Source organism: Megalobrama amblycephala, linkage group LG8 (assembly GCF_018812025.1).
Source record: "Megalobrama amblycephala isolate DHTTF-2021 linkage group LG8, ASM1881202v1, whole genome shotgun sequence".
Lineage (NCBI taxonomy): Eukaryota > Metazoa > Chordata > Actinopteri > Cypriniformes > Xenocyprididae > Megalobrama > Megalobrama amblycephala.
The window spans coordinates 14324066-14343475 of NC_063051.1; the positions used below are offsets into that span (position 1 = coordinate 14324066).

General features: G+C 37.2%; 1 protein-coding gene across 2 annotated transcripts in view; it reads right to left on the minus strand.

The window, feature by feature from the left end:
• The window catches only part of ntn1a (netrin 1a), an 83253-nt gene extending 64139 nt beyond the window's left edge, over positions 1 to 19114 (minus strand). Inside the window, exon 1 of one of the 2 annotated variants that reach the window (XM_048199560.1) lies at positions 17514 to 19114. In XM_048199560.1, coding sequence (XP_048055517.1) covers positions 17514 to 18531 — 1018 coding nt within the window. In that variant the 5' untranslated portion in view covers positions 18532 to 19114. The remainder of the gene's footprint in view (positions 1 to 17513) is intronic. The other variant, XM_048199559.1, reaches the window with a different exon arrangement.
• Positions 19115 to 19410: the final 296 nt, after the last annotated feature.

Genomic DNA, 19410 nt, shown 5'->3' on the forward strand with positions numbered 1-19410 from the left:
TCATTTTCGCCAGATTCCATCAAATCATACATCATTTTGAAGTTTTTTTAATAGAAAATGTGAGAATAACAATAACTAATTTTTGAAAATTTGCTCATTGCGACTCATGATTGCAGAATGCAGATTATTGATTTATAAATAATTATTTTCGATACTATGTTATGACATCAAAACACTTTTTACCATAGATCATAAACTAATAGATTTTCCTATTTACATCACATAACAAGCTCCATATATATGTATTTTCTGATGTAGTAAACTCAGTATGGTACAGCATTGCACTTGCAATGTGGATTGAGTACAGGTCCTGTGAAAAAAAAGACTTGTAAAAGCAAGCTAAAATGGCCTTTTTTTTTAATCTCACATTAGTTTTGTTTATATTATCAGTTTAGGGTTTAGGGTATGTGGTACATTATTTTCAAACGCGATAGACCATTAACCTTTTAGCACTTCTCACCAGACATTTTATTTCCGAACTGCCATATGTACCACAACCAGCATAACAAAACATTTCCAGATTCACATTCATCTAATAAAACTGAACAAGCTTTTGGTGCCACTCACTGGAGTTTTCCCTTTGAAAGTGTCACGGATCATGCAAAAAACAATATAATAATATCATTTTTCAAAAATGTCGCCACAGGCAGGTTTTTCCAATGAGCCTGTCTTGGTATATTGTGTAGTATTGGACTGAATACTCTAAAGCTTTGTCCAAAAAAACAGATTCTTTCTGTTTGCTGAGATTTTCTTAAATCTTATCTAAACTAACCCATCAGCCTTATGATGCCAGTACATACATTCATAGTGTGGAGTATTAATCTAAGTCAATACCCTAAAGCCATAGCTCTGTGTACAGTTGAATCTTGAACAAGCCTCTGCAGTTCCAAACCACGAACAGTTACAAATCAAAACATGGTCATGTTCAAGTACCACAGTTTGGGTAAATAAAGACAAATTCGCTTTAAATGAGGCAAGAAGGGCTCGGTTTACCTCAAACCAAGGCTCACCATCTCACAAAAAAGGGTCAGCAGGCTTTTGGCTCCTTAGTTCTGTATAAATGCAAATAGAGTCATCTAATTTATCAAACGTGCATAGTGCCGACATCTTCCAGTCTCCCCTGCGCTATCTCAATATTTGCCAGAGCACCTTATAAAACCTGTCATTAGTTAGTGTTCACCTTAAATCCTGTAGTATATTTACACTGCTACATCCTTCAGAACATACTTCATAACTTTCCTCTGAGGTAGGGCAAAAGCTCTGCTGGGGTGTGTGTGAGGGGGTCCGGGACAAAGTGTATAGTTAAACACACGTAATTTCATACAGCCATTAATCACAGAGAGGCGGTTGCCACGGGAACTGCTGCCTCAGGGACGATGTGCTCATGCTCACTGCCGGTGGTCCCGTCGACAGACCTACTGGACACATCAAACCTCAAGTGCCAGGGGTCGCACCTCAGGTGGTAACCCAGAAACAAGGAGCGAGAGAGATGCGGATCTGTTTTTCATTGATCTTGGTGTTTCTCACTGAGAGATGCTGTACACTGCCAGCTCTGTGCTGTTCTTCTACGAATACTACTAAATTGAACTTAATCTATACATGCGAACATTATAAGCAGTTAGTTTGGTCCTCTGATTTGACTGGACATGCTAAGTTCTAAAAGTGCTGATATTTCTTTGTATGTGTTTGCAGCATTCCAGACAGGCCTTCAGTTATGAAATATTGCTTTTGGAACTATTTACATTGGTGGAGCAAAATTAAATTAACTGGCCATATTGCTCAATATTAACTTACAATTAGTTCATAGAGTCTGAAATACATGTAATATAGAACTGATATTATATATATATATATATATATATATATATATATATATATATATATATATATACAGTATATATACACGTGAACCATTGAAATTTCAAAACACTTATGATGTAACGAAGCCTTGTTTATTGAAATCACGTGACTTTGGCAGTCTGATACACGCTCCGAACCACTGATTCGAAACAAAAGATTTGTAAAGCTTCGAAGCAGTGTTTTGAAATCGCCCATCATTAGATATTGTTAAATAAAGTCATTATTTTGTGTTTTTTGTCTCACAAAAAGTATTCTCGTCGCTTCATAACATTAAGGTTGAACCACTGTAGTCACATGAACTGTTTTAAATATGTCTTTAGTAGCTTTCTGGGAAAGAAAGTGTTAATTATCTTGCTGGCAATGGAGCCTCACAGAGCTATTGGATTTCATCAAAAAATATCTTAATTTGTGTTCTGAAGATGAACGAAGGTCTTACGGGTGTGGAACGACATAAGAGTGAACTAACCCTTTAAAGCTTCAATACATAACTCATCAGTATAAATCTGCTTTCTTGATTTGATCAGAATAAAATATTAAAAGAATTTGAAAAAAATTGAAAAGAAAATAAGCCAAATTTCAAAACTGCTATTATTTTTACATAATAATAACACTGTAGACCGAGCTGTAAAAAATGTAAAAAAACATTAATTGTATCATGGTTGCATTATTAACTGTGTCAGCCTATGTGCTTTTTTACGTCACACCAGAACGGTACCACATTTAAACAATCCCTTCTCTCTCTATATTTCTCTGCTCATTTCCTTTTTGTCTTCACTGTATGTTTGGTTTGGCTAAGAATCCAGCCCAAACACTTGCCCTCTACACAGGAACCACCCTAAGCTGAGGTCATCAATTCAAAACCTATACCGGGGCAGTGGTGTTTAAGTCAATGAAGAGAATAAGAGAAAAGGTCATGCCGAGCAGTGCACATGGAATGTGTCAGTGTTTCTGCACTGTTTACAGCTCTGTTTATGATCTGTGTTAACAGTGTACTGACACTTTAACTGGCTTCAAAACAGCCGCCAGCACGAGGGCCATGAATCTAGAGCAGCAGCAGACCTGCGTTTCACCTCATAAGGAAAAAGTAGGGAATACCTCCTTCCAGACATTGTGATCTAATGCAGTTGTTTGTGTTAAAAAAAAAGGATAATCGGAACTTTTAAAATACAAAAATATACCTCTGATTTCTATTATGAGCTCTCATGCCTGTTCTCTTTTCTATTATTCTTTGTTTTGTTTTAATGGTTGATGTTGTCTAAGAGATCTCAATGGTGAATAGGTAAAATAATGATAGTACTGGGGGCATATCATGAAAATCTGACTTTTTCTGTGTTTAAGTGCTATAATCGGGTCCCCAGTGCATCTACCAACCCAGAAAATGTGAAAAAAGACAACCTAGTAACTTTGTTTTGGCAAGCCTTTCTCTGCGAGCATGTGAAAAAACGAGCCGCTCAGATTTTGCTTCCCTTGTGACATAGAAAGGGGGTCTTATTATAATATTACCGCCCCTTAATCTGCACGTTTCCACCCACAGCGCTGTCAATTTTTTTCACAAGCGAAAACCTTGTACCAGTTCTATGGCCATGGCAAAGGTTTGAGCAAAGCATGCTAACTGTTCTGTCGTTGGCTGCACAGACGAGCACAGAACACTATTTAGAGTCTTGTTAGCTTGGATAGCCTGCAAGTTGACCCTGGCAAGCTAAAAAAAGAGCGTGATATTTTGGAAAAAAAATATTAGACCATTCACAACATTTGATAGCAATCATAAACATTAGCTTGGTGTGTATGGCTCTGTTTGGCAAACAGGTATGCTATGTATAGTGGGCTTTCATATGGGTTTTGCACAAAAGATCAACATGACGGCACATGCTAGTCAATGAGCTGAATCAACTCCACAGCAACTACATAAATTTATCCACTAACCATTGAGAAACTTCCAGATGCACTGTAAAAGTTTTAACTTCTTTTTGAGTCTCTCCATCGGTGTCCGACTCCGGTTTGAACAATGTAAGACTGAACACCATCACTGACAATCGTCATTTTGGCAGCGTGATATTCTCCAGCTTTGTTGTTTTTGAGCAACCGAAGCACGAGCTGTAAAAGCTCCGCCCTCTTTTGGAAAGCGGGTAGGGAGCAGCAGCTCATTTGCATTTAAAGGAACACACACAAAACCTGCATTTTTTGCTCACACCCAAATAGGGGCAAATTTGACAAGCTATAATAAATGATCTGTGGGGTATTTTTAGCTGAAACTTCACAGACACATTTCTGGAGACACCAGAGACTTTTATTGCACCTTGTGAAAAGGGGTATAATAGGTCCCCTTTAATAGATAGTCTCACATTTGCTTATTTTAACATTAGTAAAACCTAGAAATCTTCATGGAGGACAACTGAAATGTGTTTGGGGTCAGTAAGATTTCTTTCTCTCTCTCTCTCTTAAGAAATTAAATGGACACATGGACACATGAAATTGATTAAAAGTAACAGTAAACATATTATCATGATTTCCACAAAACATTTATGCAGTTTTCAACATTGTTTTCAATATTGATAATAATAATAAAAAAATTTTTACTCGAGCAGAATATTAGAAATAGTTTTAAATAGTTGTGTATATTTTTTCATGCAGGCTATTAAAATTGCATTTGTGGTCTCTCAGACCTCAAACAGAACATGAGAAGATGAACAGGGTTTCTTCAGTAAAGCACATTCTCTTTGCTAAATTTACAGTACACAAGAATTTGATTTTAGACATAGAGGTACAGATGTTTGTCATAAGCTCTTCACTCTGACTCTATTCAACTGTTTCATCCCTGACTGTAATCTCAGCGGTACATTCTCCTGGCAGACTAAATGGAAAATATCCGGCTGATGTTTATTCTGGCAGAGTGTAGTGATAGATCTGAAAAACTTTTTCTTGTGTGTACAAGTTACCTGTTAGGAACTGTCATTGATTTTGCACTACAACATGACAGGTGTGAAGTATATATATGAATATATACTGTAAATGGCGTAATACAACCTAAATAAGTAAAACAGAATTACATTGAAAAGAACTGCCAGTAAATGTGTATTAAAGTAATTCACAATAACGATGAAACACTAAATTTTACAGTCTCCATCTGTAAAAAGTAAATCTAAGCATTACTTTGTGCCAAAAAGAAAAATTGCTCAATTACTCACAATCATCTGTCTCAATGAATCTTCATAACATCCCTCATTTATTGCTGTGTTTTGCCAAGCCACAGCTGAGAGAGGTTGACACAAGCTTTCACTGCTGAATAAAAGGCTCAATTAATTCATTTAGTCGTTTCTTCGCCTGGAGGGCCAGACATCAATAGGCGAGCAGACAATCCTCTTCTGTGCCTACTATAAACAATGCCGGCTGGCGCTGACTGAGGAAACAGGTATCAACAAGGGTGAGTCTGAACAGAACTGCAGGACTGTGATTTAAGAGAGGTGTTAATGCCATCAAGAGTGAAGTCAACTGTGTCTTACCCTAAAGGCGCAAAAACAGACAATAAATTACACAATTGTATGATATATGAGAGAGCAATCCTTATAGTGCTAAAATTCACAGCCAGTGAGCAAGTCTGTGAACTTGTAATAAGCTAGAAATTAATATGCCTAAGACAAAAATGTATGTTATTGAATGAATATTGTAAAAAGGTGGTTATGTTGGGGCGTGACCTGCGGTTAGCACATCTGTTCCCACATGTGTGATGCTCAATTAGGCACTGCAAGGTATATTCTCCATCCTTATTCTCCCGCTTCTTCTCACCCAAAAATGTTATTTAAAAAAAATTATATTTAAAAAATTGTTGAGGTCATCAAGTCACCATGACATGACAATTCTTATTTTTTTATGGAATATCACAGTATTTATTATAAATGATTTATCCATGTACATCAATATCTTTTAAAAATTAATGTGCCCTCATAACCTAAAGGGGACCTATTATGCCCTTTTTTTTTCAAAGTCTTGATTTTGTTTTGGAGATCTACTAGAACAGATTTCCATGCTTGAATGTTCAAAAAACACATTATTTTTCATATATTTTACATTATTCCAGCACCTGAATCTAGCAACAGTCTGACCGATCTCTATGAAGCCACTCTGGATCAGTGTGTTGTGACTTTTTTTTAAAAATCATTATTAAACTGTATTTTTATAACAAATGTGTCTCTGTATTTAAATAAATCCAATCATCATTAAAATTTTCTTTAGGATAAAAAAAAAAACTATTTCAGCTAATGCTATAAACTATACAGGGAGCCCTTTCTTGCACATTACTGTAATTTTAAAGGTTACAATTAACAACAGAGCCCTAATTATTAAATTCATTTGCTATTTATTTTTAGATGTAATAATCAACTAATCAAAAAATATGTAAATTGCACATAAGGCAGGTTTTGCATTAACTTCAAAATATAATTATAATGTTAATTTTCTACTTCAAATCATTTTTTAAATATAATCATTTACACAGTGGCTGTCATAACTTTGTTTTCATGACAAATTTATTTAAACATACATTACACAATCAAGACATTACTAACAGGTTAAGTAAATATAATGAATAGGCTAATATAGTTGATATATGAAATTAATTTCTCTTGCAAACTAACATGCTGTCGACACTAAATGCCTGAGGTAAATGTAATGCTGCATGAGATATTATTCTCAAACTGTTTTATTAATATCTTTCCGCAGTTAAAATACTGGTTGAGAGATTAGATGTAAACATACCATTTGATCGTCTTTTCTTCTGCGCTTTTTACTGGTAGCAAACAGCAGTGCATTACCATGTGCGCCCCCTTATGGATTGGAGTGTGGATCACCTGTATTCGTCGTGTGACTGTCTGATCTGAACCGTGACGTTCTTACCAGACAGTTCGGGACATTGTGAATGTGATGACGCAGCAACGTCAGCTTAGTAAATGACTGAAACCATAAAGACGTCATACCAGCATGTCACCAGATTCTAATTGTCTGAAGACGACGTGCAGGTGTGGCCGGGGTGTGGCAGCCTGAGGCACCGTCTTGTTCCCCTTTCAGCGAACCGGGTTAACCTGAGACGTTCACTTTCGAGTGGGACTCCACGTCGCATCATGGCTTGACACTATGGGAACTCAATACCAACGTCGCCACACCACTGGACAATGCCTGCCCCATAAGGCTGTGTTTTTGCACAGACAAGGGTGCACCCCTAGCAAGAGCTTTGGAAGATTCAACACTCCTAGTGGACTGGGCCCTAACCCCTAGAGGTGAAGCCACTCCACACACCTCATAGGAAAGGGAGATCACGTAAGTGATCCAACGCGAGATACCGAGGTGTTATCTGTGCGGACCAACACATGATAGCCCCTCAAGTGTGGGAAGAAGTGATTCAGAGCTAGAAACACTGCTCTCATTTCTAGGCAATTTATGTGCCAATGAAGATGAAGGTTCCCCCAAAGCCCACTGGCTGGACGGCCATCAAGAGCTGCACCCCATCCCATGAGGGAGACACGTCGTTAATGTCTTGTGACGGCAACACGCCCTGAGAGCCTGGCCAAAAATAGGGAAGAAAATCAAAATAGGGAAGACTATCGCAACTTCCGCTTCATGCCGACGTTAAAAAAAATGTGTATTTATAATTTATGTATTCATTTATGTATAAATGTATTAATATTTTAAGAATATTATATTTTGTTATTATTACTTTTATTAAGCAAATCAGAGTTAGCTTCATTTACTCTGTGTGAAACACTATCAGACTTCTAGGCAGGAGACACTAGTTTGTGTTGCGAGAGTCAGCCAATTTATCCTCAGCTGGTTCCCGTCAGTGATGTGGAGACTGCTTTATTTCTGTATCACACTAACAATGCAGACAATGAGGGATGACATTCCCCGTGTTCCTAAGAAACAGCTTTGAATCTGTGAAGTGATAACATGAACCTGCCTGAAATTATAAAATGTAGTCATAATAAGTCATGATAAGTTGTAGAGTGTGAAGGAGAAGCAGTTTGGAGCAAAAGCAACATAGCTTCCTCCAAAACACTCAAAAAATCTTGTCTCCATCTTGAAACTTTCACATTCTCCTTCTTTCAGAAACAAGCTCAAGGTTTCCTCTATATGGGCTTGTAAAGAGAATCTGTGTTCCATTATGTATCAGACAAGTAATATCAACCAAAAGCCTCAAAAATGAATGTTTTGCCTTAGGGAGGCAGAGAAAATCCACTGAGATGCCAATATAAAGTCTTAACCATGCCATTTTTTCTTGTATATGAGTGTGTTCTGTGCAGTGATAATTTTGTAAATGTCGTCCATTCTTAATGCCATATGTTTGTGGGATTAAGCAGTGGCAATACTGTTATACACACAACAAACAAAAGAAAGAAAGAAAAAAAAGACACTGAATCTCTGAATGACCTTGATTTTATTTACTTCTAAAATTTAGCAAAATACTGTCACATTTTGATATCAATTTTGTGTTATAAGTGTCTATAAGTGTTATAAGGTTTGTGTATAATTTCCCAATCTTGGAATCTCAGAAATACAAACCAAGCAAAAAAAAAAAAAAATAATAATAATAATAATACTATTAATACAATTAATACTACAAGGTTATTTAACATGATATTAAAGCTGGAAGTGAAAAATAACTTTTAAATTCAGTAAGTCAGAAACATAACCATGCATATAATCAGAAAAATCAATAGCATTCCAAATCTTGCGTTAATATTCATATATATATATATATATATATATATATATATTGTTTGTTCATGCAGGGATGTTTTGCCTCAGATACTTTGTTTAATTATGTAATGATTAAAATAAGATGCATTTCCCCTCAGATTTTCTCATTCTAATGTCATTTTTAAGATTTATCCAATTCTTTTCAGAAGAAAAAAAAAAAATCTTAAATATGTTGGATCACTGCTCATTAGATGATATACGCAATATGTGAGTATTATCAGGTGTTCATAATCAAACAATCAACTCAACTCCATCATAAAATAACAACAATAGGAGCAATAACACATCGGCATCGGACACATTGCTTCTCAAAGTTGGAATTGAGTCATGAAAAAAAAATACTTTAAATGCCAGTCCCAGCAGGCTTCAGCTCTTGAAACAAGCATGGCTCGATATTCTCTGTTCATGAGCCATCGTTCTGCCTGAGATACTTCTATCCTGTCCATATACACTTTTCATACGTTGGCCTGCAGCTGTCAATGTGTCCTTGCATAACAAGCCAGATCATTGTATTTCAAAACAACGTTCAAGTGCTCCGACCACAGATGTATTTGTGGTAAGATGGGAAGACAGATATTTGGACATTGTTAAACATTGTCAAACTGATGAATAAATTGTTTTGACTTCCATTTATAATCAGCTTTGGTGTCCAGTTCCCTCAAAACTTGACAATTACCAGCAATCTAAAGCTAAATCCTAGAAAATGACATCAGATATACTTAATAGTATTCTCTCACAAACTGGGCACAGTAATGCTCCATCACTTATGAGCATCCAAATGGCATCGTCCTTGAATTCAATCTGATTTAAAATTAAAACTATCCATGAGTACAAAGAGAAGCAGCATTATCATATTCTTACACATACCATCCAGTGTGTGTGCGATATGTGTGCTAACCCTCATGTTTCAGAGCCTGTGTGTGTGTGTGTGCGTGTGGTGGCGTCTAGTTAAACGAGATGCAGATGGCTGGTTTGGGCCTAGTGCGTTGCAGCCTGGCAGGCATCAGGTTGAGTTTGCTGCAGAGTATTCGGCTCTAGAGCCAGGCTCTCCTCTGGAAATATACTCACCCCCCTACAGCAGAGCCTCAGCGTGGGCTTTCCGCCAGCACTGATCTCGCCAGGAGGTCTGGGCCTTCTCAAAAACACACAGCCAGCTCAATGCACCCTTATATCTCTGGTTCTCCTGAAGAGGCTGGGCTTGTGCATCATAGTCTTGAGTCCAAATTCTCAAAAACATTGTTTTTGATCACTGTTCCTGTCAAAAAAGCTGGCAGCCGGTATGGAGTAACATGAAAGAGCTAATGAGCTTGCTCACTTGCTAGTGGAAAACATTCATGTTGTACAATCACAAACAGGTGGTTCAGAACTTCTAGGTGTTTGTGTTTACAGTGTTTGCTGTATTTGTTTGATGCATCTGCAGAGGATGAAGACAGTTTTCAAAATTCCTCCACAAGAATCATGTGCATATGAGAAGGTTTTGTTCGCCTGCGCTTTACAAAACAAGTTGAACACCAGTAAACACTGATAAGCGTTCTGGGAAATGCGGTCACTGGTTAGAGAAATGAACCACTAGATGTCTATGATGGTAATTCATCCCCTTTGAACGGAAGTGTGGTACAACAGTGATGCAGCAGAGCAAAGTGCAAAAGCTCCGTCAGGTTTCTCATCTCACATCTCACCCAATTTTGCTTGATAGGTGGGACTATTTGATCCATCGGCAGCTTTGAAGATTAGAGACGTTGATTTATAAAAGCAGCTAAAACATTAACTAGAGCCTTTTACTTTTACTGGCATAGACAAAAACACAAACTCAGAGATTACTGATGGCTGATTGTCTAGCAAATCTGACAAACATATTTAACACCCTGCTGTATTACTGAACTAAAGGATTTATATACAGTATTTAAATCAATTATTAAAAAGTTGGTTATTCAATACAATCGTTTTAATTTTAGTTTTTCATTAAAAGAAAAATTCACCCAAAAAATTTAAATTCTGTCATCATTTATATTACATTTATCATTACAAGCGTTTCAGCTGTTTTTGTCCAATGAAAGTCAATAGGGTCCAAAATTTTCAAGCGCCATACAGCTCCAGTGATTTAATCCAAGTCTTAGCCCAAACCAAATATGGCAATGTGTCATTAACAATAAACATTACTGGTACTTGCATGTCACCTGACTTAACGAATGAGGTTTGATGTGTTGCCATATTTGATTTGGGCATGAGTATACATGAGTTGATCAATGATTTGATTTGATTTGAGAGTAAATCACTACTTAAAGGGATAGTTCACCCAAAATTCTGTCATCATTTACTCACCCATAAATTATAACATGTATTTGAGCTTCCATTTACCACATTTACTGTTCTATTTGTGTCAATCAATCTTTATATGTTAAAGCTGCAGTCTGTAACTTTTTTAGGTTAAAAATGATCCAAAATAATTTTTTTTAAAAAGTACATAACCAGCCAGTGTTCGCAACTATCTCCTTACCTTAGACAGATTTACAACGGTAAGCTTGTAGTAATGTTTTCGAGTGTAATTCGAGTGGTACTGGTAGGTTTTCGTGGGAAATTTGAGCATGCCGCCATTAGTCTTTGCGTCATTACGTCACACCTGTTTACATAAAGAAGGAGTCCCAGCTAGTAGGCTATATCGCATGTGAATGTGAGGATGCTGCAGGTGATGGATCATTTATAGCCTTTTCTCATTGCAGCTGGAATAATTGAACTTATCATTTTGATGGCGAATTGTATCGTATGACAAATTAACGTTAGAGATTAGACTGTACAGAAGTTGAAATCTACAGGTAATGCTAACACACACTAAATACACATAGTCATGCAATGCTGATGTTAACATTAACAATTTGAGAACAAAGTATAACAATAATAATAATTTGCAAGGTTTGATGTGATATGAGCTAAGTGATTATTGGTAGCGCGATTTATTGTAATTCTTTTTTTCCTCATTTAGTCAGAACAAAAGTGGCAGACATGTTACTTACTTGTTCAGATGACATTTTCTGGTGAAAATTCTTATTTTGGTTATACTTCCAAGACTACAATCTGTGATTCCAAAGTACAGTATCCACCGGTGCAGTGACTGACAGCCACACATTCTCCTCAAAACATTAGATTCATCCGTGCTGAGGAGCTAGCATGTAAAAATGATAATTCCGCAATTGCAGGTTTCAAACAGAGATGGCGACAAAGAGGCAAAACTTAAGGACTGCAGCTTTAAATTGAAAGTTTAATTAAAGCTGCAGTCCGTAACTTTTTTTTGGTAAAAAATTATCCAAAATCAATTTTTGAGCAAGTACATAACCAGCCAGTGTTCAAAACTATCTCCTTATCTTAGTTTGATTCACAATGGTAAGCTTGTAATAATGTTTTATAATAAGAGCGATATGGTGGATTTCCGCAGGAAATTCGAGCATGCAGCAGTTCATCTGTGCGTCATTATGTCACATCCGTAAACAGAAAGGAAGGAGTCCAGGCTAGTCGGTTTTATCACGTGAGGACGCTGCTGGTAGCGGATCATTTATAGCCTTTTCTCACAGCAGCTGAAATAATTAAACTTATCATTTTGATGGTGAATTGTAATCAAGAAAGGTCCAAATGACAATCATCAGTGACAACTGGAGATTCACCCGTAGTCAAAAAGCAAAAGACTTTGGACTGTGGAGTGGCTACAGAAATTGAAATCTACAGGTAAATTCTTATATTGGTCATACCTTCAAGACGTAGAATCTGTGAATAGAGTATCCACACCGGTGTAGTGATTGACAGCAAACATTAGATTCATCCGCGCTGACGAGCTGTGCCGAGGCACAATGCACATACAGATATCTATTCCGCATATGACTGCAATTGCAGGTTTCAAACAGAGATGGCGACAAAGAGGACAAATCGCAGACTGCAGCTTTAAATCTGTTCATCATACAGTATAAAACGATCATGTCTCTTCAGAAGACTTGGATTAAACTGCTCAATACATATGGATTTGGTTTACAATCTCTTTATGAACTTTTTGAAGCATCAAAGTTTTGGTAGAATGGACATTCATACTCTGGACAAACCCAACCGCTGGGTTTAAAATTTTTATTTAAACATTTAAACCAACAATTGAATTTGTCCATATTTGACCTAAACATGGGTTGGAACAACCAAGCATTTTTAAGAGTGTGGAGGGACAGAAATCTCTCACATTCATTAAATATGTTTCAGTTGTGTTTTGAAAATAAAGAAAAGCCTTATGAGTTTTGAGGTACATGAGGGTGAGTAAATGATGACAGAATTTTCATTTTTGCATGAACTTACCCTTTAAATTTCGGTCTTTTCAACATACAAAGTATATTAGACCACTAGAGTTGTATGGATTTCTTTTATACTACCTTTATGTCCATTTTGGAACTTTTGGACCCCACTGGCTTTGAACATACTAATTGTATGGACAAAAGCAACTGAAACATTCTTCAAATATCTTCTTTTGTGTTCCACAGAAGATAGAAAATCATATGAGTTTAAAACAACATGAGGGTGAGTAAATGATGACCGAATTTAAATGTTTTAGCTATTCCTTTACATTTGAGAAGACCAAATTGACAGTACTTTATTTCCTCTAAAACATGAATAAAATGTCCTCGGAGATTACCCTGATGGGTCCACCTAATTCATGCCTTCAGCATATCAACCTGCACTGCCAGTCAAGAATTTCAGAATCAGGCCCAAGAGAGCTTTAAAACACTTCCAAGTGTGTAGTTAATGTTCAAGGAGATCATGCAGTAACTATGTGAGACAATCTGTTCAAACTGGCAGAGTCATGTTGTGGTTTGGCAAGTAGGAGAGATGCTAGGGAGTTAAACGTAACTTTGTGACAGAGAAACAAGTACATGCGGGAAATACAAGAGAAACGATTTGGATTCTGACAGCGATATGCTTTACTTCCAACAATAGAGGACAGAGAAACATCCCTGATTCATCTAAAACCACAGTCTGAGATTAAACACAAACCCTTCTGTCATCAAGAATACATTCCTCTTAAACATTTCCCTTTCTTTACTAAAACATTTTTGCTGCCTCATCTGGTGTACTCCAGGGAGCGAAGCTTAAAAGAAAATCCTCTTCTATAAGTCTGACTGAAAAGGCGTTTTATAAACCAAGAATGCAGCAAATGCTTTATAGCTTGAATTGAATTTGTTTCAGAATTGATGAATTTTGCAACATTGAAACTGAATTGAATCAATACTGAAGCTGAATAATAACATTTGTCTTTACAGTTAAAATTTTGTTCCCACTTTATATTAAGTACTTACATCAAAAAATAAGTACAATGTACTTATTGGGTTCATATTGAATTGCAAAACACTTTTGCTGCTATTGAGGTGGGATACGGGTAAGGTTAGGGACAGGTTTGGTGGTATGGGTAGGTTTAAGGGTAGGGGTAAGGTGTAAGGGATGGGTCAACAGAGTAATTATAAATGTAATTACAGAAATTAATTACAGATGTAATTACATGCAGGTGTTTTTAAAATATAAGTACAATGTTAAAACATGTATGTACACAATAAGTGCTTTGTATCGAATGATTAATTTAAATGTAAGTACATAGTAGTTAAGGCCACTTAATATAAAGTGGGACCAACATTTTCATAATGGATTAATTTTATAATATTAACACTGTTATTTTCCTGTTTACTCTGAAGCTGATTTGAAACAGTCTGTATTGTATAAAGACTATATACATAAATATGGTTTGATTTGTTTGTAATATAATAATTTGAATGTTTTTTTTTTTTTTTTCCCCAAGGATGGATCGACATTCCTATTTCAAAGGGTGGCCTTCTTATTTTGTATTCTTGACAGGCTTCAGACTGTGGCTCAATGCATTAAAGAATTATGCTTCTCAATGGCATTAGCTGATCAATACCCTAAGGCCACATTAACGGGGCACTCAAGGGTTTATACAGTTCCTTTTCCACTGGAGGATCCAATCAGTTAAGTGCAGTTTAAATGAAACCTAGGTCTCTTTGCAGTCCTAGCTATTGATCGCTATCTATTAAACACTCTGTTCAACACTATTTCTTTTCCTGTGTTTCACTCACTTTAAAACCTCCCGCATTATCTCAAATCAAATATCTATATTCTTATGATATTTAGTAAATGGAATTCATAGCATCCCAGTTCAACTCCTTAGTGTATTTTCCTTTCAGTAAGAGTTCAGTCTAGTACATGAACACATATTAGGACCAACAAAGACAGTTACGCTGAAATACTTGCCAGAATGCATGTTTCTCCTACATACAGTAGTGATGAAAGAGGACCAAACCCTCAGTCAGATCATTTACAACATATATTTCCATATTTAGGCTTGGGTTATGAATGAGAGGTTGCCATAGTGTTTCTATAGGTGTTTGATTGCATTTTGCCCTCACACACACACAAAGGTTTTCCCTTGGGCTCTGCCCTCGCTCAGAGGTGTCACACGGCTCTTTCTTCTCCTGTTTAAGCTCTGTTTGCTTTAACGTTGCCCACCCCTTTACTCCTCTCTTTTCACTTCTTCACTCCTTTTCATTCTCTTGCACTCTCTTTTCATTTCGGCACTGGATCTGATGGCACTGCGCTCAGGAAAAACACAGCTGAGGAATGTTCGGCAAAAGCGTCGGCTCGCTGACAGCAAGATGGATGCTGTGAGTGACGATCTTTTGTGCCCCACACAAGACTCACACATGCAGGCCCGGTAAAAATAAAGTGTCAAGGATACAGGGGAGCAATTCATTTCTCCTGTGCGACAGTGGCGTCTAAACTGGTTTGTTTACATTTCTAGTGCAGATACATATAGGGCTTACTTAGAGAAAGGAGAATAAGAACAAGCTCTTCTCCTCTGAGATGAGTCAAAACAGACATCAAAAACTGGGCAGGTGCAAAATTTGCTTCAGAAATGTGTGATGGATAACATATGATGATTATCAGGCTCTTTGTATTATGATGATTAAGATTTGTTTATGCAGGACCAGACATTATTATTTGCAAGTTTAATTGACAGTGCATCCTCATTTCATACTGCTTAAGTTTTCACATTGACAGAATGCTACATCTACTAAAGATACAGAGTCATTAAATAGATAAGTAATGTATTAAAATATTATAATTCTTCATCATGTTTTAAAATAAAGACAGTTTTATCCAAAGAGGTACAGCTTTTTCTTTCAGATATTCCACTTAACAGTCTAGGCAAAGTGAAATTTATTTTTAAGGAATGTATTATATGCATCTGCTGGACCCATAAGCATTTTTAATAACCCAGTTATCTTATCTTTCAGACTGCTGATAATGAGACTGCTTTAACGGTGCTTCAGCTTGGTGTAGGCCAGCTTAAGAGTGGCCAGACAATTCAGTGCAAATTATGACTTTTAATTTAGTTTATAAATTATGTTCTTCATTCATTAAATTAAATGTTATGGTTTCATTTCTTTATTTTTGCTGTAAGCAATAAGCTAAATATTCATGTTCCCTCAGCTAGTTTATCATACAGTGAGTATGTGTATTACAAATATGCTTAATAAAATATCAATAACAACACTCTCACGAAAAAACGGTATACCCCTTAAGAAAGTTCTAATATGTAGCCTATTTAGGTACTATAATTTACTATACTATAAAACTTTTGGCACTTTTTTATGTTTTTGAGATAGTAATATTTAGGTACAAAGGTGTCCCGTCCCAGTGACAGCTTTTGTACCTTTTTTTTTTTTGAGAGTGAATAATAATAATAATATGTAAATAAATAGTTGAGAATCTAACAACCGGCGCTGCTGATATAACTTAATTCGATAGTTTGTAGTCTTTTATCTGTATTTTGTTTGTGATATAACTTAAACATTTTTATTTAAGCCTAATAAATAAAAAGTAAGCCTAATATTTCTTACTGGATATGTCTGAAAATGTATTTTAATGACAGTGATAAAAGTGAGCGCACAGGCCACAACACGAGGCGGCTCGTTGGCAGACTGTTATCACTTTGCTCTTTAGACGACAAAATGCTCTGTTTGTTTTCTCGCTTCAGTCTCTAAAGACACCTATTCATCATTTTTTTTTTTTCATTATGCGTGTTGATAACTAATAATAAACTAATAATACACACTATGAATATTATTTAAACATTATTTGTATTTAAACCGTATAGAAATATCTCGTTTGTTCCAATGTTTATCTAAAATAAACATTAACGCGCGTCTTACAAGTTATGTTGGACAAATGACAAACTTCTTTTTTTCTTTCTTTTTTTAAAAAAAATATATTTAACACATTTTTGACCTAATGAGCCGTACAGAAAACATATTAGCCGAACTGAAGTTTCCAAAGCTCCCATATGTTTTATTTTAGTGTAAACTTTTATATAATAGTACATAAAAATCGACCTTAAAATGAAGTTGAACATTCATTAAATTTTCATTATTCAGATATTCATTCTATTTTCCTACATTTATTCAAACCTCAAGCTGTTTGATGCCGAGGCTATAAGATCATGGTAGACTGTAATAATTTCTATTCGTTTAACTCAGGACTGACAACAGTAGCTACCTTATTTATTTACCATTATTTCAAGTCTTTAAAAAATAGAGATTTTTTTTTAATCTTCCTCCAAATCATCGCGCTTTCTCCATAAATCTGTCGCCTATATATTGTTATCCTGTAATGGTCCTGAAAGCTCCCTTCACTAGATGCGAAATGCTTGAATTTAAAAAGAAAACACCCGCACTTTTCACTTGGCAGTCATGGCTGGTTTCGAACTTATCTCAAACAAATTGTACGTGCGACGAAAGATCAACGATATGTCTTTGGTGAAAACGCCGTAGGCGCTTTCCAGAGATGACACAGAAATAAAAAGTTGGACCTACCGACACATTCGTTGGCTTCTCTGGCGGTTGCGCGCTGCCAGGGTCGGTCATAGTGAAACGGTTTGCATCTGTCACACTCTGGTCCGGCTGTATTGTGCTTGCACTCGCACACTAGGTTTCCATCCCGGTCTTTGACGCACCGTGACGCGTGTCCATTACACTTACATCTGCCTCCGACCTGCAGGTCTGACACGGCGTAAAAATAGGAATCTCTGGCCAGTTCCGAGTCATCCTCATTTTCGTCTCCGAAAGTGTGCAGTCGGCTGAAAGTCACCTTAATGTCAGTGGCAGTCACCCAGTCCTGAAGTACGGGTGAATTGTCAAAGTCATGCGCAGAGGGTCGTCCGTCCAGGGTGCTGAACGCGATCAACCCGCCAGAAAGTGGGTGCATGTCGGTGTGAGAATCTGTGCAGATGGCCTCTTGCTCGTTTTGCTTAGTGATCGTGGCTTTGCTGGGCTTGTTGTACATCTTTCTACACTGGGTCGAGTAATACTGGAAAGGCACCCAGGACTTGCCGTAGTCCATTGATTTAAAGATAGCCATAGACTCTGGTCGGGGTGAGCAGAACTGCAAACTCACGTAGGTCACTTCGAATTTCTTGCCCAGGGACAATGTTAAAGTGACGTTTTGAGGATACTGGATGTAATTGTCCGACTGCCAGCAGGTGAGATTATGAGGATTGTTCAAGTCGGTTAAGTAAGCAGGTGGGTGATATTTCTTTGGGTCTGACGCGTCGCACGTGTGGCAGTTTCTGTGCTTTTCATCCCCTTTCTCAGTCACCACACAGTACCGACTCGGTGTTTTGCCGCAGGTGCTGGACGCGCGCACTTCCTTCCCGAACGCCGCGTTCACGAAATCGGGGATGCATCTTCTGGGGTGACCGTTCTCGTCGTAACACGGATCCGGTGGGGAGGTCTGAGCGGCGAACATGCTCATGCCGTATCCGCCGACAGTCCCGCTGACCACACAGTAGAAAGTCACCAAAGTGACCAAAGCATCCGAGATCCTCAACATCATCACGCGCCTTCCCCAGTCTCTCCTGAGCTGAAACACAGCCGTGTTCTAATGAGAAGATGCGTTCACTGTTTGCAGATATAACAGGGGGAAATCACTTGACAGTCTGAGCGAGATCAATCCACAGCCGCTATGACACCACGATCAAACCGGTGCCAAATATCAAACTAATGTGAATCTGACTCCAACTCATGGGCAAACTCCTGGATACCTGATCTAAACCACTGCGGAAGATCCGAGAATATTTGGCCTACACTTTCGCAATTAAAGAAAATCGCTGAAGAAATGTCCACACAGGTCACTGTACCTCCGTCAAACGCTTCAACAAAAGCAGAAAAGTCACAAAGCAATCTAAGTTCGTACTGCTCTCTTTTTCCTTGAGTAATGGACACGCGCTTTCACTTGTGTGGTTCTTGAATCTCTGCGCATGTAGAGGATATAAGAAGATCCCGTTAGTTTGAGCTCTAGTGAGATAGGAGACACTCACGTTGTCCCGCTCTCTCTCTCTCTCTCTCTCTCTCTCTCTCTCTCTCTCAGTATCTGCTCTATTGAGAAAGAGTCGGACGCGTCTTTTACGCAGAGCTTTGAGCTCATTCATCTCCAGCAGTGACACTCGAGAGAACAACGACATCCACTGGTAGATTATCAATAAAACCAGAGCAGACGAGGAATAGAATTGAACAGAATAGAGGTTTAATTCGTAGGCTAATTTAGTTAGTAAATATTTAATGCCTTTGCTCTATAATTGTCGCGTATATTTCATTTATTAAAAAAAAAAACTATAGAGCAGAGAGACTATAGTTAAGATAGAAAGATAAACATATTGCTTTTTTGTAGTTATTTCAGCGAGACTTACAAATTACAACTATAAATTTATAAAAC